The sequence below is a fragment of the Malania oleifera genome, chromosome 7 (genome assembly GCF_029873635.1).
Source record: "Malania oleifera isolate guangnan ecotype guangnan chromosome 7, ASM2987363v1, whole genome shotgun sequence".
Classification (NCBI taxonomy): Eukaryota; Viridiplantae; Streptophyta; class Magnoliopsida; order Santalales; family Ximeniaceae; genus Malania; species Malania oleifera.
In genome coordinates, this window is record NC_080423.1 from 46519364 (window position 1) to 46546308 (window position 26945).

Sequence of the window (26945 nt, forward strand, 5' to 3'; positions counted from 1 at the left end):
TTTTAAAGGGGGAGAGTTTGAGTTTACTTAGCCTCTAAGCAAAACAATAAGATATTTATAACCCCTTTGACCCGGCCAACCTCGTCGATGAGCCGCAGAAGGAAGTTCATCGATGCCAAGGTGGCCTCATCGACGAGCCTGAGATTTCAAGATTTCTGAAAATCCCTTGGTATCTCCTCGTTGACGAGCTACTGAATCTCGTCGCCGAGCTGCAGAAGAGACTTTGTTGACGAGCAAGGAAGCCTCGTCGACGAGCCTTGCCAATTTTTACCTTTTAAATTTTCCTTCCCTTTTCTCATTTATTTAATATACTTATCTTGGGTCGAGTTCTTACAAAATATATGTTGAAAATGAATGAACTTGAGAAATGGTTTTAAAGCTTATAAAAGCTTGTGTTGTATATGTATATGATTATGAGAATATGTATATCGGTGTATTTTTCTTAGATGAAATGATATTTTGAAAAGTAAAGTGTGTTATAACTGAACTCATATTGCCACACACTGTAAATAATTTATTCCTTCTTACTGAGATGTGTCTCACCTAAATTATCTAAAATTTTTAGGGAACAGAGACAGACCAGGTGATAGAGCTCCATGATAGTAAGGAGCTGGAACCTTGATATACAGGGTGAGTTTTGGACTTGGGAGGTGTGATTCCCTAGGGTTGTATTGTTTTTGGGTATGAGATAGTAATGTGTATATATGTATGTTGATACTCTGGGTATTGTATTCTGGATGATATAAATATATTGTCTTCCGCTAATAGGTTGTATAATGAAATGACTATTTACTCGGTACCCAATGCTGGTCGGGTCATATGGGTGGTAACAGGGTTGTTTATGTGGCCGATTTGTGAATATTGTTGATGACATGTGAATATTTATTATTGTTTATTGGAAAAAAATGGTATGAAAAATCGGGACGTCACACGTGTGCTGCAGTATATCACTCCTCTAGCATGCCTAAGAAAATCCTTTCCTTATAATTGGATAATTTCTGATTGGCCTCTAAAAGTATTTGGATGCAGTGTTTTTGTTCATTCCAGCTTGCCTTATTTCAAAACTTGATCCTAGGGCTGAAAAATGTGTTTTTCTTGCTCCCAATAACAGAGGGTATAAATGTTTGAATCCAAAAACAAAAAAAATTCCCATTAGTATGGATGTCATTTTTGTTGAAAATCAGTCTTAATTTAACCAAGCTTGTCATCAAGGGGAGAAAGAGAGTACTGAAGATCAATTTTGGCAAACTTCTATACCAATGCCTAATGTTTTCCTTGACATTGACATCCCTATACAAAACATTCAAGGAACTAAAATTTTAAATAGTGAAAAAAAAAATGGAAATCCAAATCTGCTTATGCAAAGCATAAGGGAATCATAAACATAGGAAGAATTGCTATAGAATAATCCCTCTTCTGAGCTTCATGTTTATACTAAAGGCATGTATTGTTATGATACTAAGGATCATTCCACAATGTCATGGCAGAATCAATCATCACCTCTAAAAACTGGTCATTTGGAAATCCCAGGTAATCCTTATACTACACTTCCAGTTGATCAATCTACTAACCTTGATGTACCTATAGCCATTAGGAAAAGGAGTTAGAATCTGTACCGCACACCCCATTGCCAAATATTTATCATAAAATAGACTCTCTCATAATCATAAGGCCTTTACATCAAATATTTCTCACCTATTAGTTCCAAGGACCCTTTAGGAAGCTATGGATCATCCAGATTGGAAGTTAGCAATTCTTGAAGAGATGAATGCACTACGGAACAACAGTACTTGGGAAATTGTTCATTTACCAAAGGAAAATAAAATTGTAGGTTACAAGTGGATGTTTATAGTTAATGCAAGGCTGACGGCAATATAGAGAGATATAAGGCAAGACTCGTTGCAAAAGGGTTTACACAAACATACAAAATTGACTATCAAAAAACTTTTGCTCTAGTGGCCAAGATAAACTCAATCCGAGTGTTGCTCTCCTCGACTATACATTCTAACTAGCCCTTACACGAGTTCGGTGTAAAGAATGCCTTTTTAAATGGAGATCAATAAGATGAAGTTTTTATGGAATTATCACCAGGTTTTGAAGGTAATCTTGGCAAAGATAAGGTGTGTAAATTGAAAAAATCATTGTATGGGCTCAAGCAATCTATGAGAGCTTGGTTTGAATGCTTTGGGAAGGCTGTAAGGGGTCATGGTTACAACCAAGGTCAAGTTGATCATACCATTTTCTATAAGCACTCAAGTGAAGGGAAGGTTGCTATTCTAATTGTCTGTGTTGACGATATTATTTTGATAGGTAGTGGCAGCAAGGAACTTGAGAAATTAAAATAGATGCTTGCTAATGAATTTGAGATTAAAAACTTAGGTGACTTAAAGTGTTTTCTCGGTATGGAATTTGCAAGGTCAAGAAAAGGTATTTTTGTTTCATAAAGAAAATATGTGCTAGACTTGCTTGGAGAAATAGGTTTACTAGGGTGTAAAGCAACTAAGACACCTATAGAGCCTAATCTTAAACTACAACCTGCCAAACCTGAAGAAGTAACCTATAGAGACCAATACCATAGATTGGTTGGAAGGCTAGTTTATCTATAACATACACATCCTAACATAGCATTTTTTGTTAGTATGGTAAGCCAATTTATGCACTCACCAGGGCCTGACCGCTTTGATCTAGTTTATAGAATCTTGAGATATTTAAAGGGAACTCCAGGAAAAAGGTCTATTGTTTGAAGACCATAGACAACTACAAGTTGAGGTATACACTGATGCGGATTGGGTTGGGACCATAACTAATCAAAGATCAACATCTGGTTATTGTACCTTTGTTGGTGGAAATCTGGGTACATGGCAAAGTTAAAAAAAAAAAAAAAAAAAAAAGGTGGTAGCTAGAAGTAGTGCAGAGGTAGAGTTTAGAGTAGTTGCTCATGGAGTTTGTGAAGTGTTGTGGATTGAAAAATTATTGGAAGTATTGAAAGTCACTAATCCATTACCTAAGAGACTGTATTGCAATAACAAATCTACCATAGTCATTGCTCGCAATCTAGTGCTTCATGATAGAACAAAACATGTTGAGGTCAACAAGCATTTTATAAAGGAGAAACTAGATTGTGGACTGAATTGTTTACCCTATGTCTCTACTACTAAACAAGTAGCAGATATATTTACAAAAGGACTACCAAAGAAGCAATTTGAAAATTTGATCGGTAAGTTGGCTATGGAAGACATCTTCAAACCAACTTGAGGGGGAGTGTTGGAAAGTTTCAAAATTTATCCATTCAACTCTTCTTGACTATAGGAGAAATTTCTGTAATTATGTAAATAATCTTAGGAGATATTCTAGGATATATTCTTAGGAGATATTTTGGGAGATTTGTTAGTAATTGTCATTCTTTCCTTTTGTCTATTCTTTCCTCTATTATTCTTTCCTGTTAGATTATCCCTGTAGTCTACAAGACATTCATATTGTACCTTATTTTAAATCATAGAAATACTATTTCAATTCTTCTCCACTTCTAGATAAGGTTTTAGGTGAAGTGGTAATCTAACATTGTATTTACTTAATTCTACCAAGAAATATACACTCGGTTTTTTACATCTCTCCTCCTTTATATGCATGTTCCTACAACGTCCCTTCTTACAACTTGTTTTCTGCTCAATAGGATGCCCTCTTCTCTGTGATGCCTTGTGTCTTTTGTTGCACATGCTTTGTTCATGTTTCATGTATTGGATAGGACAAGTTCCCTCCTTGTGTTGTTGATTGTGTCTTTGTTGGTTCCTCGAGAACTCAAAAAGGTTATGAATGTTATGATACCCACACTAGCAGGAAATTTGTAAGTGTTGATCTCAACTTTTTTGAAGGGACACATTATTTCTCTAGTGTAGGGTCCATCCTTTTAAGTACATTTAACTTTAATTTCTCTGAAAACAACTCTCAAAAAAATATTCTCAACTTAATAAATGTTGAGCGGACATCGTCACTCTAATATCCGTGTAGAACAACTAGTAGTTAGTATTTATAGAAGGACGTGACAATAATGCGTTTTCATCCAAACATTTTACCATTCTTTGCGTTTACATATCTTGATATGTTCAATGCATATATCCATCAATGCTTTGTCCAACCCATGATGCTGCCTTCACCGGTCCCCACATACCAATTACCCTTTAATTTTGTGTCCTTAAGATAAAATACTTGTTTTGTTTGTGTTGCCAACGCAAAAATGGTCATCTTGATACCATGTTTTGTTAAAATTCACACTATTAAATTAGGAATCAATGCGGGAAAATGTACTATCAACGTACACTTTCAATTGTGGATACATATGTATCCTTAACATATCGAAACGACTACCGGTGTATACCAATATTCTTATTATTGATGTCCCACCAGTGACATTTGATTAAAAACACTTCAATATAACCTTTATATCTTAATTCAATAATGAAATTTAACACACCAAGGCAATTTATATTCTTATATTCTTCTGTTCCTAGCAGAATCATGCCACATTCTTGGGTTCTTTTATGTACCTTATTAGCCTTGGTATGAAAACTTCATCCCTCAAACAATGCAACTCGTATAGTGATTAACTCGTCGATTAGGGCCACATCTCAAGGTGTACAAATCCTCAATTGTCACGGTCGCTTTGCTATAGTGCACAAATTTCATATATTAAAAATAAATTTTAAGAGGCTAGTTGTTATTAAAATTTTGAATTATGTTCAATAATGATTATTTTTATAAATACCATTACTTACACATTCCTGAAACCACTTCGCAAATTATTTTTGATGTTGTTCTTCAATATTTATTGCATTTTCTTTTTTTAAGTTAATTTTTATGTTACACTGCATACATTAAAATAAGTTAATTTCCTTCATGTAAACATGCATACCACACAAGTATAGTAGAGATATTTGTTTGTAAACACAACCAGCATGCGATAATGCATATCACATACTCGATATCTGGAACAACTTCATCGCAATTATCAAACACATAAAAATGGGCATTTGACAAGTCTTAAATATTGAGGAAATCATATAATTGCCCACTAAATGGTTGCCTTCTCCATCTAAAAATAGAATTGGTTGGTTCTTAGTCTTCGCCATTTGTCCACAAGTAAACCTCATCTCAATAACTTGAAGATACATTGAACATATCATGAAGCACTCACGATGAATACATGCCTTAATAATTGAGCCCTCAGATTGTGCTTTATTGTGCACATAACTCTTTAGGGTAGATAAGAAGTTGTATATTTTTACGTGAAATTACAAACTTTGCAAATATATACGTATACAAGATGCAAAATGTTATATTATTAATATTATCTCTTAATTATATATATCTAATGATATTGCACTGGTTCCATAATTATGACCTCCATCAATAAATGAATGGTTGGGTGGACCATAATATCAAAGAATACAGGCGAAAATATTTTCACCAACTTTGTAGAGTATGACAACAATGTCCTTCTCCAACCTTCTAAGTACATTTAACTTTGTTTTCTTTGAGAACAACTCTAAAAAAAATATTCTTGACTTAATCAATGTTGAGCGAACGTTGTCACTCAAATATCCATGTAGAACAACTAGCAGTTAGCCTTTATAGAAGGACGTGACAATCATGGGTTTTCATCCTAACATTTTACCATCCTTTGTGTCTACATATCTTGATGTTTTCCATACATATATCCATGAATGCTTTGTCCAACCCGTGATGCTGCCTTCACCGATCCCCAAACATCCATAACAATGTAGTTAAGAATACCCACCATTTTGTTTGTGGTTATGTTACACAAAATGGTATTACCTAACTCAGAATTCCTAACTGCAGATCCACTTACAACTGTATTACCTTGCAGTGTATAGAGATTTACTACTATCCTTTGTCCCTTCATCACCATCAATACGTTGCCATACACTATCATCGTCCCGTCTTCAGACTTGTAACTATACCTATTACAATCTAAAGCGCCTAGTGATATCACGTTCTTCCGTAGATCGGGTACATGCCTTACCCCACACAATGTTCTTACCACACCATCATACATTTTGATCCTAATATCCCCTATTCCAATAACTTTGTAGACCACACTATTTCCCATCATAACGGAACTAGGACTCACCAATATGTAAGTGGTGAACTAGGCTTTGTTGGACGTCATGTGAAAAGAACATCCCGATTCTAGGATCTAAGAACCCATGAGGCGTTCTTAACCTAATGAAACATAAAGCATCTCACACTCAATGCTCCTTGAATCCCCTTCTTCCACTTCGTTTGCAGATTTAGACGAACCCTCTTGAGCTTTTGCCTTTCCCTTCTCCCACTTCCGACATTCCAGTTTTATGTGCCCTAGTTTCTTGCACTTAAAACAGCAAACGTCCTTCCACCTCCTGGACTAAGTTTTATTACGATTCAATCCACTCTAGGGTAGGCATCTCCTACGATCTTGACTACCCTTTGCCACGAGCCCTTCACCATGTGAACCCTCATCACTGGCCTTCTTCCTTTGATGGAACCCCAACAATGCACTTGTGATGTCCTCCAGTTCAAGAGTTTCTTTCCTCCAAGTTAGTGTCGTCAACAGATTCTCATACGTAGGCGATGTAGGTAGGGAATTCAACAGCATCAACGCTTTGTCTTTATCCTCAAACTTCACATCAACACATTTTAGATTGCTAATGATATGATTGAATATGCTGATGTGCTGATTCAAATCCGAACCCTCTGCCATCTTAAGCATGTAAAGTCATTTCTTAATATACAACTTATTCGATAAAGACTTGGACATGTATCGGCTCTCTAGTTTCAGCCAAACTGCTGCCTGCGATTCCTCGCCCATGATGTGATACATCACATCATCGGCCAGGCACAATCTGATAGTAGCTACGACTTTGGCTTCTAGATCCTTCCAACTTGTGACATCAATGTCATTTGACATCTTTCCGTAAAGTGACTACACCATACCTTTTTGCACCAACAAGTCCTTCACCCTCTTCTGCCAAAGCTTGAAATTTCCCGTTCCATCGAATTTACCAACCTCAGACCTTGCAAACGAAATCTCAGCCATTGAAAACCAATTGCTCTGATGCCAATTGTTGGAACAATTGGTGCTGTGACACCAATTGTTAGAGTTGAACATAAGGCGGAATCATGCACAACTCAAACCAATCCAGAACAATTGATGCAAAACAATCAACGATGAATATATAGATCAAACAAACACAATATCACAATCAACTTTGCATTAAGTTGAATGTTTATTTCATCAATCACTAACCTCCAATTTTATAGGAGTTTTGAATCCTTTGAGAATATTTTTTCTAGGCCCCAACATCAACCGACTGAATGTAGGTTGTCATCTGTGCCTTCCAATATGTGTAAACCCATCAAACAAGTGTGACCCTATATCTTTACAAGAGGGTCGAATAAGTTATAGAGTCATACTATTATACGAATTGTTGGTCTTGGTAGGCACCCAAGGGGGTGAATTGGATGATACATAACTTTTTTTTTTCATTATAGTTTCATAGTTTAATTGATCTTACTTGATAAATGGATCATGTTCAATATTCAACGAATGATTAATATTTAATACCACTGGGTTAAATGAACAACATATTAAATACAGTAACAAATATTGTTATCAAATTATCAAGTTGGTTGGTTAGGCCAAATATGAGAAGCACAATCATATTACGTGGTGAATAATGTTGATTGGAAATGCTCAAATATAGAGTACAACTATGATTCAATCATTAAGTTAATTGATCAATGATGAATGCAGTATAAACCACAATCTAACCATTTATTTGGTTGATTGTGGATATTCAAAAAGAGTGCTCATTCAAAAAACTAAAGCAATGATGAATAAGAGTGACATATATTTATAGTGGATATTGATTTTAAGAATTAGGGTTCAAGTGAGTTTTAATTTGGTGAGTTGAAGCTTAATTAAGCCTTAGGAAAACTGAGTTGTTTTGTGTTTATGCGATCTAAATGAACTTGGTATTTTTATGGTTTAGTATTTAAATGTGTTATGTGCTGTGTTTTTTGTGCTTGTCAAGTTTCAAGATTAGCATTTGATGTGCTTGTGACTGCGTCGAGCAAGTGAGGGTGTTTTGAGGGTGCTTTAATTTAATAATTTGCCCAATTCACCACAAATCATTTAACCTAAGCATTTTATGCAAAGTATCACTGTCAAATATTATAGAAATGAAAACTAGAAAGGAAAATCAAAATCCACAAAGTGAAACTAAAAACTAAAAGCTAGGTATCTATTTGATTAATAATTATAAAACTAAAATAAATTAAAAGCTAAAAAAAATACCCATTTTCATTTTCAAATCGACTAAAATTATAAAAATATGATTAAAGTAATAAAGTTGCAAAATAATACATGTTTAAAAAAGACAATAATAAAAAAATTATCATAATTATTTTACTTAATTGTTATATTTTCAAATTTTACTTTATAATAATTTTTTAGAAATGAAAATTAAAAAATAGTAAAAATAATTTGCAATTAGTTATATTATTATTTTTCAAAATTCACTTATATGTTTATTTCAATAATATTTAAATTCATATAATCATTATTATTTTAATTTAATTTAAAAGTGTATAAAATTAATGATTTAATCTAAAAAAATAATTTCTGAATATTTAAATTTATGACAATAGGTCACAAAAATAGTTGAATTCTATAAAATATGGTTTTTAATTTTTTTTGTAAGTAATTGAAAACCAACAATAACAATAAAAAAAACTAATAATATAAATTAACATATTTATATAATTTATTTTTTTACTATTAAAAAAAAATAGAGAATAACAGTAAGCGCAAATCCTTCCCTTTCGTAAAATTTTTCGAGGTTAGACCGGGCCATGGTAAAGCATTGTGTAGTTGCAGTTGAAGCCAACAAGAATTCTTGTTGCAAAAATTTACTATATCATCAAAATACTATTCCTATATACAACCTCCAAAAATTCAAAACAACACTAGGATCATACAACAAAAATCTCCTGATCCTAGTTCAACGCTTACCCTTCTAGTAGGGAAGCTCCAATCAGTCAACGGTGGCCCTGACCCCCCGGTCTCTTTGGATTTCTTGAAAATCATTTAATGTTCGGGGGTGAGACACTTCTCAGTAAGGGAAAATAAACTAAATACAGTTGTGTGGCAACATGAATATTTAATGTAATTATACATATACAGTACATTTCTTATATCTGTAGACATTCATCATAACATACTGAATAAGCATATACTTTCATAATTGCTGATAAATCATATCATATGTAAACATCTGTTATACTAATAATACTGAAAACATACCCAGGATGAATACCAGCTTCGGCACCAAAAAAAGGAAAGTTTAAACGATTGACAAGCAAAAGGACATAAGCATCATAATTTGAAAGCAGTTCTTCTCAGATTTCAAGGATGACTAACAAGTTCTTGCGAACCTGCTATTACTTTGGAATCAGACACGAATATCCGACCCAAAAACCTTGGAGCAATCTTGAGAATATGAGTAAATTTAAAGCAGCAGTTTTTCTGATGCACAAGATCGGTCAAGGCCGCAAGTGCAGAGCATACTTATTTGAATGAAAGTAAAATGATTGAATAAATGTCTCAAATTTTATTAATTTTTTGTTAAGAAGGACTTACAGAAAGGAGAGGGATGGGAGAAGAAAGAAGTTGAGTGGAGCTCGAAGACTCAGGCTTTCTCTAAGAGAAATTAAACCCTCAACTTGGTGCGAGGAACAACCTAGGTTGAACCCCTTATTTATAGAAAGACAGGCTCGGACTTCACACAATTTGGAATACGGGGAAATGAGTGCGGGTGCTCATTGGGCCCCATCGACCACTCAAGAGTCACGCGGAAACCTTACAGACTGTCGAGCCGACACAAGACGACGAAAATTTTAAATAAAGGTGACAGCACATGGACGGCTGCATTTGTGTGGGAGGCCCACCACCTTTAAATAAAATATCGTAAAATAATTACAACCCTGGCCGAAAGGTGGACAGGTGTAAAAACACTCCTCACTCATAATTTACAATAGTAAAATGGCAGACTGTTCTGCCACGCATGCCAAGACGATAACTGATTTGATAAGCATCTCAAGAAGGGTGACAGGATGGCCTGTCCTTCAAAAAAAAAAAAAATCTTGATAATTATTTGGAACAGTCTTCATCTGGATCATTCATGAACTTGTACCAAGATTCAATGTCGGATCCAAGCAAATTGAAGTTCGGAGCCTGAGGTGAGTCGGGTTCGGATCCGGACTCGTCAGATGCAAGCTGGGCAATAATCTTGAGTAACTTTGCTTTTGCCGAAGACTTTGACTTCCTTGAAGAAAGTGATACTGTTGACATAGTATCGTCTTCTTCATCAATGATAATCTTCCTTTTCTGACTTTGAGTAACTGGTTCTGGGCTTGAAGATTTTGAAAGCCAGGCGCGAACCTTACCTTCTGGCATAATAAATTTGTCCCACCAACGAATTTTAAAAATTCTTCGTAAAGTTCTTGAATGCCCGAATGAACTATCTTCTGGAGAGACAATAACATAGTCCCAGCAAAAGATCCAAGTGATCATGAATAATGAGCAGAAGAACATGAGGCTGGCAGCTTCTTCACAGTGACCCTTTGAATAGTCAAGAGGAAGCTTAAAATTTTTTCTGAATAAATCAAAATCATTTTTAATTTCTTTTGGGAAAATACCAGCTTCGGCACCAAAATAAGAGAACCAGGTTAAAAACCATTTTGGGAAGGTTTTGATAATTTTTTGGTTTAAATGCACAAACCAAGAGTGAGTAAAATTTCTGATATAAAAAACATAGTACCAGGCATTTTGATAATCTCGATAGTCATAAGTTTGAGGAATAAAGACTCCTTTAAATTCTTTTGACGCTCGAGGATATTGTCCCCAAACTCCTGGAGTAATGACCTTCAAAATTTTGATTTTTGAAAAATTTATTTTTTGAGGTTCTTGAAGATCATAAGTATGATCAATGATAACAGAGTTGGTTTCAATAAGGATTAATTCGTAAAATCTTCTGTCTTTGATAATATCAGGAGTATCAAAATGACATCCTCTGAAGAAACATTTTTTGATAACTTCAAAAGGTTGAACGGCATCCCACTCAGGTTCTACCGGAAATAAATCTTCATAAATATTTTTGGTAAAATATCCTTTTGGAGGACCTTTTGATGAAGTGGATGATCGGGAAGAAGCTTTTCCCTCAATAACATCTTTGAAACTTGGGTTTGAAGGTTTTGGGAGACTCTCCAGTGAGGAGAATCTATTTCTTAAAGCAATGTCTAAGGCTTTTGAAGAAGAGGCTTTTAAAAAAAAGTCACTAGCAACTTGCCTTCTTGCCATAATTACCCTGTAAAAATTCTCTTGTTAAAAAATCTGGAATTGAATTTGCATTTCCTTTAATAAAATCAATTTTGAAGTCAAAAACTGAGAGGATGGCTTGCCATCTTGCAAAAATTTGTTTTGAAACAAGATTTTTAACATCTTTTTCAATAATATTTTTTGCACTGGCACAATCAATTCGTAGTAAAAATTCTTTATTGATAAGATCATCTTGAAACTTTTGAATACATAAAACAATTGAGAGCATTTTCTTTTTAATTGTGGAGTAATTGACTTGAGGACCTGACCAGGCTCCTGAATGAAATCTCACCAAAGTTTCTTTTGAATTAATTCTTTGCTTAAGTATACCTCCAAATCCTTCATTAGAGGCATCTGTCTCTACGATCATAAATGCTTCTGGGTCTGGAAGACTAAGACATGGTAAATTTTTGACAAGGGTTTTGACTTTAATAACAATTTGAGTACATTCTTCATTCCAATTTGGGGGGTTTTTCTTAAGTCTTTTAAATAAAGGTTTAATTAGAATTCTAAGATTTGGAATAAAGTCTGAGACGTAATTGAGACATCCTAAAAATCTTTGTAATTGATTCTTATTAGTGATTTCATTTGGAAATTTTTCAGCAAATTCCAATGATCTTTGAATAGGAGTAATTTTATTTTGGTAAATTTGATGTCCAAGAAACCTAATATTGGTTTGGAATAATTTAATCTTTGGTTTAGAGACAACTAAACCATTTTTCTTAACAATATTATAAAATATGTTAAGATGTTTGAAGTGTTGACTAATTGACTCTGAGTATACAAGGACGTCGTCAATGTATACAATAGTAAAATTTGTATATTTGTTAAAAATTTCATTCATAATATTTTGGAACTCTGAAGGAGCATTTTTAAGACCGAATGGCATTACATTCCATTCGTAGTGTCCGAATGGTACTGTGAATGCAGTCTTATACTTGTCTTCTTCAGCAATTTGTATTTGCCAAAATCTCGATTTCATGTCAAATTTTGAATAAATAACAGCAGTATTAAGTCTGTTGAGTAAATCTCTTTTATTAGGTATAGGATACCTAATCCATTGTAAGGCTTTGTTTAAGGGTTCGTATTTGATAACAAGTCTTGGAGCACCCCTCTCTATTTCAGCTTGATTCTGAACATAGAAGGCTGCGCAACTCCAAGGAGATTTACTTCTTCTAATAAGTTTTTTGTTAAGTAATTCTTGTACTTCTTTCTTACAATACTCAAGTAATTCTTTATTCATTTGAATTGGTCTAGCTTTTGTAGGTATTTTATCGTCATTAAAATCTTTTGTATAAGGTAATTTGACAGAATGATTTTTTCTATTCCAAAAGGCATTTGGTAAATCTGAACAAACTTCTTTTTCAAGTTTTTCTTGTAATAAACTTATTTGCCTTTTGACCTCTGGAGCTTGAATTTGTTCTTCAGTCTTTTTATGATAAATTTCTCTAGATAATGATTTAATATGTTTTTGTTTATTTTGAATAAGATTAATTTTACTTGTTCCTAAGTCTTTGAGAGTATTGATTTCTTTTTCATGCATTTTATCAATAAATTCAAACGTAATTTCTTGATTACAAATGGAAGTAAAAATTCCCTTTTCATTAACCGTAAAAGGATAAATCATTGTGAAGAAAGGGGTTCCAAGAATAATTTCTTGTTGCATATTTTTAACAAGTACAAAGGTAGTTTTGAGACAAATGTTATCTTTACAAATATGAGCATTAGAAATTTTGTATTGTATTTTGAGCGTAGAGTTTGTTGCACTGAATAATTGAACTTTTGTTTTTTCAAAATAACAAGTAGGAATAAGACCTTCTTGAATGCAGTTAAGATCTGCACCTGTGTCAAGTAAAGCACAACCTTTAAGAATAAAATCTTTGTTAATTACAATTTTAACGTTAGAATACCATTTGTGAATGTTAACCTTTGATAAATAATTAAGAAATCCTTGATTAATTTGAAAATCATCTTCATCTTCTAAAATGATCTTCTCTTTTCCTTTATTGTTAATTTTTTCAAGTTTTGAATTTAAAATAAACATTTCTTGTTTAAATTCTTCACCTTGTTCTTTTAACTTTTTGATTTCTTCTTTAGTTTGATTTACTTCTCTTTGTAAATCTTGCATGGTTAAATTTTCTTTTGGTAATTCTTTAGTTTTAAATTTGTTAATTATTTCTTCTAAATTATAACCTTCACTAATTTTGGGAAGTTTATCTTTTTCTAAATTTCTTTTTAATTTTTGTAAGTATTTATTCTTAATTTCTGGTTCTTGAATATGTTCAATCATTTCTATAATAATTTCATTTGTTTTTGAAATAACATTAACAGATTTTGAACATCTATTACATGAACAAAATCCTAAATCTTCTTGACAAGATTCTTCTGAAGAAGTGTTAGATGATGATTCAAAACTTGAATTTATTTCATTAATAAATTCTTTTTCAGATGAGGTTGAATAAGTGGTTTCTGAATCTTCTGAACTACTGTTGATAATTAGATTTAGCATTTGTCTTTTTAATTTCTTTCCTATGTTAAGTTCTTTTATTTCTTGCTTAACTCTGCAGTCTCTTGCATAATGTCCCTTTTTACCACATTTGAAGCATGTTTTTTGATTCTTAAATTTTTTAGGTTTATCCTTCTTTTGAACTTTTGCATTTTCTTCAGTTCTCTTCTTTTTCTTTTTATAATAATTTTTGTCGTAATTCTTGTAATATTTTTTTGAAGGTTTATATTTTTTATAATTCTTTTTTAAATGTTTTCTTGAAGGTGCTTGAATCTTTTCGTACCCGTATTGGGCACAAAAATCTCCTAGTTCTCCTTTGTTCCTTTTGAATTCAGATTTCATCTGAGATTGTATTTTAAGTTCATTACATAACTTAAGACCTTCATGATTAATCGTGCAAACAATTTGGCCATAAGTGATTGATTCATAATTTGTACCTAATGTTTCTTTAACACGATCCCTAACTCTTTGAGCAAAAAGCTTTGGTAACCCACTTATAAATTTTTCTTTCCAAAAACCAGATCTCCCATCTGGTCTCCCCATGACTTTAGCAATAAATGTATCTTTGTACCATTGAAAGTCTGATAATTTTGGACAAGTAAGGTTAAGAAGAATAACACTATTCTTCTCATGTTGACTACTTTGTTCTCCTATGAATTGTCTAAAGATTGACCAAATTAAAGCTGCAACGGCATCGCTTTCTTGTGTAGCGATTCCGTTTTCTTCTTTAACTTTCTTTGATTCGTAAATTTGTCTTTTTTCAAAAGGAGTAAGATAGTGATCCCACCATTCTTTAAGTGTTCCGGTGAATCCATGAGTAAGAAGAGAAACAATCTGTTCCTCTGAAGCTTTATGTGAATGTAGTTTGTAGGCAGTTGCTGCCATGACCATTTGATGTAAAAAGGAATGAAGTTGATGTTCAGTAAGACCATCAATTCTCCATTCATGAATTTCATTTCCTTGAAAATTTCTTTGAGGAAGTAAGTCATTTGATTCTTCTGATAAAATACTTGGTGGTGTAAGCTTTTTATAATAGGTTCTTTGACTTTGACTTCTCCAATCTTTGATTTTATTTAAGTCAAAGGTTTCTTCCGTAAAATTTGACTCTAAAGCATTAATGGCATCTTCTTTGGTTATTGTATTAATTTTTAGGTTTGAAGTTTGGCTAACTAATTCGTCAATTCTTTTAATAAGCAATTCGTTTTGTTTGTCAAAATTAAAATTCTTAAGATTATGATCAAGTATGTTTAATTCAATTGGTTCTTCTATTTTTTCTTTTGATTTACTTGATTCTCCTTTTTCGTAAGTACTGCAAGTTCTTATCTCAGTAAGGTTCTCTAACTGTTCTTCAATTCTTGTTGTTTGAGAAGCTATTGATTTAAGCATCTGATTTGTATAATTATTTTGACTAATTATTTGATCAATTTCTCCTTTACCTTTTGATTCTTTGTAAGGTGATGCTAAGATTTCGTTTCCTTTATAATTAAATTTGATTGAGTTTTCTGGTGGATGAACAGCTTTGACAAAGTAATTATCAGTAGTTTTCCAATTTTTTATTGGATTTTGAATAACATTAATTGTCTGTCTTTCTTTGACAAATTTGAAGAAAGGGATTTCTTCTTTTATTTGATTCATCCTTTTAAACCATTCTTCTCTAATTTGTTCTCTTTCTTCTTTATTATATTTTTTAAGGAATAATTTTCTATTTTTTGCATTAAGTTCATGATTGTAATCTTTCTCAATTTTTCCCATATTTGGAATAAATTCTTCTTTATTAATAACCATAACATTTTTTCTTTCTTCGTAAAGATTTTCTCTTCACTCTTCTGTTAAGATTTGTGATTCTGTAGGAGAATTTGACTCAGGAATTTCTTGATAATAACCTTGAGGTATTTCTGGTCCAAAGTCAACACCTTTGAGTTTAAAGTTTGTTTGACTTGGTTCTTCGTAAGTATAAAGACTTGAAATACTTTTTCTTCCTAAATCAATTGGTTGTCTAGAAGTTTGTCCTAGACTTTGACTTCTTGTGAGTAAGGGTTGAAAGTTAATTTTTACATTACCTTCATTGTCTTGAATAATTTTTGTAGCAACTGTTTTTTGTATTTCAAGAGTAATTTGGTAATCAGTTTCGTTTAAATTTGTAAACTCCCACTCTCCCCCAGCCTGAATCTCATTCCATAGAAGTTTCTTGGGATGAGAGGCAAAGGATTTTCTATTATAATTGGCTTGTAACATAAGAGTTTCTCCTTTTTCACTTGTTTGAAGTGAATTTGATAATATTGTTGAAGTTGTTGCTTTGTAATAAATTTGATAAATAAGTTCAAGATTTGAACTTCTTGAATCCATATTATAACCTTTAGTTTGAATGTCTAATGTTAATAATTTGTATAATGATTCATCATTAAGATTTGCCCTAATATTTGGATAACATTCAAAATAAATTGGACTTTCAGCAATATTTGATTCTAACATCCCTAAGAGGGAATCATTGAATTCATGATGCCTGGCATCACGAAGAACAACACAAACTGGTTTGTTAAGCCCTGCTCTGGTTAATGGAAATAGTCCCACTTGGACCATTCCAATATGAAGTCTATCATATTTTGACCTAAGGGATTCTAAATCTTCAAGACTGAAAAGTCTTTTTTGTTGTCTTGCTTCACAAGTTGTTAATGAAATAGATTTGTTAATTATTTTAACAAAATATTCTTCTTCTTTCTCAAGAGATCCTTTATGTTTGATAATTTGACTTTCATGTTTAGTCATTTTCCAAATTTTATTTGAATCTTGACTTGGTAAGCTCTTACCATTCCAATTTGATAAACGTCTTTCTATTTTGCCAAGTGATATTTGTAGTTCTTTTTTATCAGTTCTTTTGCTTGTTTCTATTCGTTCATTCTTATCTTCTTTTAAGAATTTTCCTCTGTTCATGATACTTTGAACTAGTTTATCCATCTTATTTTCTAAGTTTTCAAAAGTTTGAATGTTTTTAAATTTTCCTAATCGGGAACGGCACCGGGACCACCCTAAACGCACTCTTGGCAACAGCGGGCTGACCAATGGATTTTCACTGCCTTACCAACGCTTAGCGAAAATCAAAACATACAAGTAAAGAAAACTTTTGAAAAGATCAATGAATAAATCTGGCTCTAATACCAGATAGCAGCAGATCACTCTTAAAACAAGGAAAGTTTAAACGATTGACAAGCAAAAGGACATAAGCATCATAATTTGAAAGCAGTTCTTCTCAGATTTCAAGGATGACTAACGAGTTCTTGCGAACCTGCTATTACTTTGGAATCAGACACGAATATCCGACCCAAAAACCTTGGAGCAATCTTGAGAATAATTATAAAACTAAAATAAATTAAAAGCTAAAAAAAATACCCATTTTCATTTTCAAATCGACTAAAATTATAAAAATATGATTAAAGTAATAAAGTTGCAAAATAATACATGTTTAAAAAAGACAATAATAAAAAAATTATCATAATTATTTTACTTAATTGTTATATTTTCAAATTTTACTTTATAATAATTTTTTAGAAATGAAAATTAAAAAATAGTAAAAATAATTTGCAATTAGTTATATTATTATTTTTCAAAATTCACTTATATGTTTATTTCAATAATATTTAAATTCATATAATCATTATTATTTTAATTTTAATTTAAAAGTGTATAAAATTAATGATTTAATCTAAAAAAATAATTTCTGAATATTTAAATTTATGACAATAGGTCACAAAAATAGTTGAATTCTATAAAATATGGTTTTTAATTTTTTTTGTAAGTAATTGAAAATCAACAATAACAATAAAAAAAACTAATACTATAAATTAACATATTTATATAATTTATTTTTTTACTATTAAAAAAAAAAAAATAGAGAATAACAGTAAGCGCAAATCCTTCCCTTTCGTAAAATTTTTCGAGGTTAGACCGGGCCATGGTAAAGCATTGTGTAGTTGCAGTTGAAGCCAACAAGAATTCAGGGTGCCGAGTGCTTGCACTCACATGTAAAGGAAGAAAAGGTTTGAAGGAAGATAGAAGAGAAGGAACTCAACCATGGTGGGTTCCAATCCTGAAAAGCTCATGATCAAAGCAGATAAGCTGTGAGTTCTCTCTCTCTCTCTCTCACGCACGCACACACACACACACACGCACGCACGCACGCACAAAGTGGTGCGATGATTGTTTTGAAAAACATTGACAGTTCGTGTAACCATAACAGTCATGATGTAGCGTTTGTGTCATTTTGAATGTTATAGAATGCGTAATTAACGCCGTGTTTGAAATTGGTTTATGACATTAGCGAACTTGTTCAAGCCCATAGATTCATATGTTGTGACTCTTAAATCTTCCATACTAACTTCTAAAGTGATTCTTATTTTTATTTTAAATCAAATTATGCATAACACATAGTAAACATGTTGAATGCTATGGTTCTTTTGTCAACCCTTCCTATTATTAAACGCTATATTATTGAGTATAAATCTAATATGAACTAAGAAATAATAAAATAATGAAGCAAATTATATTTACATTTTGTATACCATAGCATAATTACATAACATAAAACATCTAATCAAACTATGGGCGGTATGGAGCAAAGTTTAGAGATTACTTATGTTTCTAGTACACTTTCTAATTGGTTGAAGAAAAAAGCTTTTAAAATATGATTTTTGCTCTCCAAATGAATAAAATGTTTGTTTATATTCAATTAACTTAAGTTAAAATCTGGACTAATTGATGGAAATATATGGTGAATAATGATTTATAGATTTTGTTTCAAGGAAACTTTGCTTTATTTTGGTGGAATGCTATCGCAGTGATTTTCTCCGTTGTGCAAAAACCTTCCCATCCCTTATTTCGCTATTGTGCTTTTGTCATGGTGCTGTTAAATCTTGATGGCGGGGCTTCATTTAGTCTAGATCAAAGGGAAATCCTTCAATCCGAGATTGGATAAAGTGGAGAAGGTTGCAGCTCTAATTGCAACATGATTCTCGCAGAGGGTTTTGTCTTTTGTTGGAAGGTCAAGCAAGGGTTTTCGAAGCTCTTAAGTGGGTTTCATTGACTATTGGATGGTGATTCGTGCAATGAGAGTAGGTAAGTTCTTAGAATTAGGGCATGGATGGAGAGAGAAGAGGTACTTTATGTTTGTTCTTGAAGGGTACAAAGGTGATGGGTGGCTTCGATTTGGGGAAGAATTTAGTGCTCTGGCGAGTTCTCTTCTTCTTGGCATTAGTAGTGTAGGTGGTAGTAAGATCATTGGGAATTGTTCTTGGAGTCAAGTAGTTTTAGGAAATAGTGATGATGCTGGTGCTTGTGCGACTTCTAAGGGTATGCTGGAGGTGGTGTGTGTTCTTGTGTGGGGGAGTTGCAAGGGGAAGTCCTTTTGCCTGCTTCATTTGATTAGTCAAAGTTTTTTAGGGAAAGATTCTGAGTCTCTGACAAGGATTCCAGTTGGGGGGTTGAGTATAGAGGAAAGTAGGGTTTCCTGCATGGATGAAGGTTGGATGGGTTGGGCCTGGGTCTATGATGATTACTTTAGACCTAGGCTGGTTGTTTGATAGAAATAAAGGCCTTTAAAAACATCTGAAGGGCCTTTTAGTGAGGGAGGCCTAAGTTTATAATTATGATTCTACTTTGGGCTTGATTAATGAGAAAGAAAACCATCTGGGGAAGCCTCATTTGGGGCAACTGAATGGGCAGTCCCAAAAGTCTATTCCTATTGGCTAAAAGTTTGGTCCCCACTATGAATAAAGCCCATAGTCTTTCTTCAAAATCTTGTGAGGCAGCGGGACTCATCTTCCTTTGGGGCAGAAGCAAGCTACAACTGCATTAGTGCTTCGCTTGACCTCAAATTAGGTCCATGGTGATCAAGAGGAAAAGAGTAGCTGTTCCGAAAACTGAAAGCAAAAGGAAGTGGTATTAGAAAGGTTCATTTCTAAAAATTCAAATAATATTTTTGAGCGTGATTTTTCTCCTATTTAGAAGAAGAATGCTAGTGGGCAGGGTTTTAGGGATGAACTTGAGGGAGATTCATCTAAGAATATTAATTCTTGTGACTGTGAAATTCAGGATTTTATTATGGGTTTGACAGAAATTTCAGATGATAAGGGCTCTGATACCAATTGGGCACTTAGTGTAGGATCAATGCGGAATAAGGGAACAAGATGTAATAAGAACATACTGAGAGAAATATCATTAGACTCGGACAAAAGGATTACAAGAACAAGGGAAATATATGAAACTCTTACAAGAGAATTCTTTACTCTCACTTGCTCTGCCTAGCTAGAGGCTGGAACCTCCTTTAAATAGATGAGGAGGGAGGGAATATGCCATGGCATCTTGGAATATGCTTCCAACATAATCTTTTTCCTTATCTCCTTTACACAACTTTTAATAAAACTAAAGTTGATTGACAAAGACAATACACATAAAGCTGAAAATAATAAAGTTAAAACTGACTGACAATGACAACACACATAAAGATAAAGTTGACTGACAATGCCAACACACATAAAGATAAAGCTGGACATAATTGCTTCAGTGGTCCTTTTGTGGTCCATTGCTTTAGTGGTTCATTCTTGCCTTGTAATCCTCCTTTTCTTTAGTTGAGTAGACTGCCATTATCTTTAGATCTTCAATTGTCCCATAACTCTCTATTTGTTCCACATAATAAAGTGTTAGCCTATTCATTAGGTAGGTACTGTAGAAATGGGGAAAAAACACTGGGAATGAGTGCTTTTGGCTCTTCCGTCATCTTGAAAATGCACCGAGTTGAATAAATCTTGTGGTAACCTGTCTGGGTCAACTTGATTTATGTGGCATAGGCTTTTCCTTATATCAATCTATTTATGTGCTGAAAGGTGCGGATCCGCAAAGAGATTCTCTTTGAAGCTCCTTATTCTTTCATAGATGGGAGAGATATTAACATATCTATTCCCATCTTGGATTTGGATTTCACCTTTGAGGTGGAAAATGACCAATAAATGTGGCGACCCCTGTAATGAAATCTAATTGCTCAACCCATTGTGATTTTGTTTTGAAGAACAATAGCCAATCCTTGTGATTTCTCTTATCAATGGTGTGGTAAAGGATGTTATCCTGGATCTCACTTGGAAGAGTCTGAACCAGTTGTGAGAGAGATGAGGAAGATGAGGATGCCATGAGGAAGAGAACCTAGGGATGAGTTTGGAGATTTGTTGGTCTTGAGAGGAAGTGACTGAGGATGTTGTGCTTTCCTTTGATGTGCTTAACTTCGAATTTATATTGTGAAAACTAGTTCGCCCATCTAAGGAGTTTTCCTTGGGGGAGGATCTTTTGCTTGAATTGAATCATCTTTTGAAAGGAGGATGTATCTATTTCAATTAGAAAAGTATGTCCAATCAGATGAAATTCGAACTTTTCAATCACTTTCTTTATTGCCAATATCTTTTTGAAGGTGGAGTGATAGTGCGATTCTGATTCTTTGAATGCTCCACTCTTGTATCCATAGATATGTCTAGTCCTATCTTCTTTTTCTTCGATTAAAGCTGCTCCCCAGTAGAAATCACTAGCATCAGTCTACAGGATTCTCTTTCCTTTGTTAGGAATTTGGAGTGGTGGCAATGTTGCAGCCACAACTTTGAGTGATTTAACCGCTTTTGTGTATTTGGCTTCCCAAGGGGGCATGTCTTTCTTTTTTAAAAAGCTGGTAGAGTGGCGTTGTGTAAGTTGTCAGTTTTGGGACAAAGTCTGCCATATAATTGACAATACCAAGGAATTGCTATAATTGCTTTGTCGTCATTCGATTATCTGGAAAGGTGTTGAGTTGTGTAGCAATATGTGGTTGCAGCTCATATTTCCCTTGGCTAATCTTCATCCCAAGAAAATTAACTGTCTCGACACCAATAATCATTTTCTTTTCTGACAGCATGATTTCGTAGTGCTCCACTATGTTTGTGAATTGATTCAGAAGCTTAGCATGTGAAATCGTATCTTTTGAAAACATAGGGATATCATCAATATAGATCAGGGCATGATGAAGTATGGGCTGGAAGATCTTGATTATTGTCTTTTGGAAAATGGACGGGGCCACTTTAAGCCCAAATGGCATAAAAGTCCATTGGTAGTGGAAATTGGGTATGCAGAAGGCCATCTTGGGCCTGTCATCTGGATGGATGCCCAATTGCCAAAAGCCCGCTTTTAAGTCAAATTTTGAAAATACCTGAGCATCTGATAGTTGTGAAAATAGGCTGGTCCTATTCGGCAATGGGAACTTATCATCAGCAAGGAAATGGTTAAGGGGCTGGTAGTTGATGATGAGCCTAAGCTTTCCTCGAAATTGTTCAACCCTTTTGTTGACATAGAAGGCTTCACAAGCCTATTGCGACTTTGTTGGTTCAATGAGCCCTTCTTTTTGGAGTTGGGGCAACTCATCCTGGGCCAAGGAATAATGTTCTAGATTCATCCACTTGTGACTGGCTTTAGTCGGGTAGATATCTTCATTCTTTTTGAAGGGGAGACCAACAAAGAACTCTAGATTCTTCTATAAAGGCTCTGAGCATTTCTCCAAAAACTCACTATGACTGTCAGCACAATTCTTTTGAATTAATCGTTCCTTAATCTCCTGTATGGATTGAATGATCTGGAAAAGATTAGGGGTCTTGGTCCATTGTAACAAATATGATCTGAATTTTATACCTTGTGTTGTCCACTGGACCTTGTTTAAGTGCTGAATGATATCGAATCCAATGAGAAGATCTTTGTTTGGAAGGTTTGACCCAAAGAATGTTGCCTTGATTAAGCATTCTGGATGAAGCTTTATATAAAAGGGAACGCTTTGTAGCCTGACCTGGAAGTGTTCTCCATTTGCTGCCTTGAGTCCTTGGTTACAAGGCTTCCATTTTTCTTTTGGAATCAAAATGAAAAAATGGCATAAGTTTCTAGAAGCCTTGATGAAGTTGTTGGCTATACGAACATTGTTCACCATTATCATAAGTTGGAGAAGCATAATGTTGCTCATTCACCAAAGTTGTCAGAGATTTTCCGTTATGGGAAAGGAAAACTTCCGAGTGATTTGGAAGCAACTCCTTTCCAAATGATGGTAATGGGAATCGAAGACTGAGGCCTATTTATAATGGCTGAGAAAGGTTGCTAACAAATGGCTTGAACGATTACAAGAACAACAACAAGAAGCTTGAACTCCCACTAGGTGGGGTCAGTTACATGAATCCTTTTTTGTCAATTCACCCAATCGAGAGCATTTCTTTCCTTTAGCTTAAGAGCTCTCACTATCTCATTCTAGGTTATTTTAGGTGTACTTTATCCATTTTAACCTTAAACAATAACTAACTCACTCCTCCTCAGGAATGTGCTACTAGGCCTGCATTTCAAATGCCCAAACCATCTAAGCCGCTCCTCCCTTGTCTTGTCTTCAACAGGTGCTATACCTAGTTTATTTTGTATATGTTCGTTCCTTAATTTATCTTTTAATTTTATATCACTCATCTACCTTAACGTTCACATTTCGACAATTTTTACTATTTGTGCATGTAGTTTACTTTTTTTTTTTTTTTAATTTAAATTTTAAGGGTATTTTGTGATCACACAACACACATGACACACTCCTCCATTTTAACCAACCTACTTTAACTCTATATATTACATCATCTTCAATTTCCTTTTCTGCTTGCATAATAGATCCAAGATATCGAAATTTGCTAGTTATATTAATTTCTTGATTATCGAGTTTAATCTTTTCTTCAATATTCCCCCTTACATTACTAAATTACATTTCATAAATTCTATCTTATTCCTACTTATTCTGAAACCTTTTATACTCTAAAACAGTTCTCCAAATATCTAACTTTCCACACCAATCCTACTTTCATCAATTATGACAATATCTTCCGCAAATAGCATACACCAAGGGATCTCATTTTGGATATTTTTCTCGAGTTCATCAATCACTAAAGCAAAAAGATAAGGATTCAAAGTAGAACCTTGATATACACCTATTGTGATTGGAAATTTTCTAGATTTCCCTCTTGAAGTCCTAATGCTAGTCGTTAGTCTATCATACATACCTTAATGATCTCAGTATATCTACTGTAGATTCCCTTTTTTTCTAAAAACTGACCCAAGAACTTCCCTAGATACCCTCATAGGCTTTCTCTAAGTCAATAAAAACCATGTGCGCATCCCTCTTCATTTCCCTAAACTTTTCCATTAATTTTTTTAAAACATAAATAGCTTCTGCTGTAGATATTCCAGGCATAAAGTCAAATTAACTCTCTGAAACTGTCGTTTCTAGTCTTGTTCTTTGTTCAATAACCCTTTTCCATAGTTCCATCCTATGATCCATAATCTTAATTTCGAGATAGTTATTACAATTTTGAATGTCAAATTTTTTTTTTATAAAGGTATTAACGTGCTTTTCCTTTATTCTTTCGGCATTTTCTTGGTTTTTATAATAGTGTTGTATAGATTTGTTAACCATATCATGGTTTTAAATAAAGGCCGTGACCGTTACGTAACGCCGTTACGTAAAGGTTTTTTGGGTTACCGATACCGTTACACACTGCGAAATCGGTGGGAAGAAAAATCACGGCCGTAGCGGCCGTTACGGACCGCAACCGTTACGTAAAGGCCGCTACGGCCGTTACGTAACCGCTACAGGACTGCTACACCAAAAAAATATTTTATTTTTTACTTTTTCTTCTCACTTTTTCTCTCTCTTTCATATATCATTCTCAATATACCAAGTGGCAAGAGGGGGAAAAGATTATAATGAGGATGACAATGATACAAAATTTACTTTTTCTTTAAATACTCACAATAGATGCATTAATAAACAATTTCAAAATACTAACTTGTTATGAATTTTTTTTTAATAATATAGTAATGTGATATTTATGTTCTTTATTTTTCAACTTCAACCTTCTTTCTTTTCTAGCTATTTTATATTTATATTATTCGTATGTCTTATGTGTCTAATAGACTAATGGAGTGTATAATGTATTTTATTTTATTAATTCATTTAGCACACATAAGAATTTATCACAGATAAGAACAATGAGAAGTATAAATATGCGCACACACGTAATTTTCAATCAATGATGGTTTAAAACAAATGTAAACTTGTTGCCCTTACCAAATAACTTAGTTACTCGAACTAAAGGGTCCAAAATACACTAAAACCCTTTCTAAGAATGGCCAAAAGCTTAAAACATGCAAGTATGCTAATATGCACAAGGTTGTGCGTGCTTCAAAAAAATTCACGGCCGTTACACCCGCTTCCCGTTATGTAACATCCGCTACTCCTGCTTCCCGTTACACCTGTTACCGTTACGTTACGCTACCTGCTACCGCGATTTAAAACCATGAACCATATAGTTTATCCCCTAAACTTTTCCTAACTTCATTTTGGTAGATTATCTAGTGCTATGTTCACTTTTCATCTTTTTTAAAGCCATTTTAACTTCAAAGAACAAAATTTTGTGAATAAATATTTTATTTTTAGTTTTTTCCTTATTTGTCACTTCTAAGCTTAGGCTTTTAGTTTGGTTTTCATTAAACAACTTATTAAAGTATCTTTGCCACCTCTCTTTTATGTCTTTTTCTTTGATTAGGACATTATATTCTCGTCCTTTATAGATTTTATATCACTTAAATATTTGTATTTTTTTTCTCAACCTCTAGCAAGTTCCCGAGTCTCTTTCTTCTTGTTTTGTATCTAGTCTAGTGTGTAAAGTATTATAATCTCTATTTTTAACTTCCCTAATCACCTTTTTGGCATTTTTTCTAGCCTTTTTATACTTTTCAAGATTTCCTATATTTCTACAACTTTGTCATGTTTTGTACCAGTTTTTTTTCGGCTTGGCTTTTTAGACATCTTGATCCCACCATCAAGTTTCTTTACTGCCCGAGTATCTTTCTTTGGATTCCCTAAATCCGCTTTTTCTATCTTTATGATAGAGTTAGCCAGTCTACTCCACATACCGTTTGCATCTACCTTGTCTCTAATTGTCGAATCAGCTTCTTTAATCATTTTATCTTTGAATTTTACTATATTTTCTCCCTTCATGCTCCACTACCTAGTCCTTTCGCATTGATTTATGTTGTTCTTTCGCTTCCATTTTTTAGTATATATATATCTAATACTAGGACTCTATGTTGTGTGGTCAAACTTTCATTTGGGATAACTTAACAATCTTTGCATGATAGATGATCCCCCTTTGTAGTTAACAAGAAATCAATTTTGCTTTTATTTTTCTCACTCTTGAAAGCTATTAAATGTTCTTCCCTTTTTATAAAGCAGGTATTCAATATAACCAGATCGTAGGACATGGAAAAATTCAAAATTGTATCATTGGCCGCATTTCTGCTAAGCCTATTTTAGGAGCATATGCACTAAGGACATTTACTATCTCTAGGCCTAGAGCTGTCTTGTTTTTATGATCCCATCTCTTATTCTTTTAACATCTACTATATTATTTTTTAGATCTTTATCTACAATGATTCCCACCCTGTTTTTATGTTTCTCTTTTCCAATGTACCAAAGTTTAAATCTTGATTTCTCAATTTCTCTAGCTTTCTACCCTACTCATTTTGTCTCTTAGGTATATCAAGTTAGTTTTCCTTCTAATCATTGTATCCACTATCTCCATGCTTTTCTCCATAAGTGTCTCTATATTCCAAGTTGCTAATCTAATCCTAGTTTCCTGTGCTAACTTGTTAGCACTCTCTCATCTAGATTGACTCCGTGTACTCCACTCTTGTCCATTTCTTGCACCTGGGTTGTATAAGTGCAAAGTGTTGCTGGTAAGGAATGCCTCAGTGAATATTTAGTCAGGCTTCTTGTTATAAAGATTTGACATGTTTTACGCTGGCTATCTGCTGCCTAATGCAACCTAGCTCTTTTATCTAGGCTTGGGGCCGGCTATGTGTACAAGATAATTTGTGTTACACAGGCGAAGTACAAGAATCAACAGTTTTGTGTTTCTTTTTTCTTTT

At 33.6% G+C, this 26945-nt stretch overlaps 1 protein-coding gene across 1 annotated transcript in view; it reads left to right on the forward strand.

Moving 5' to 3' along the window:
* The first annotated feature begins 17861 nt into the window (after positions 1-17861).
* The window catches only part of LOC131160165 (gamma-soluble NSF attachment protein), a 72473-nt gene continuing 63389 nt past the window's right edge, over positions 17862-26945 (forward strand). Inside the window, exon 1 of the mRNA XM_058115546.1 lies at positions 17862-18055. Coding sequence (XP_057971529.1) covers positions 18009-18055 — 47 coding nt within the window. The 5' untranslated portion in view covers positions 17862-18008. The remainder of the gene's footprint in view (positions 18056-26945) is intronic.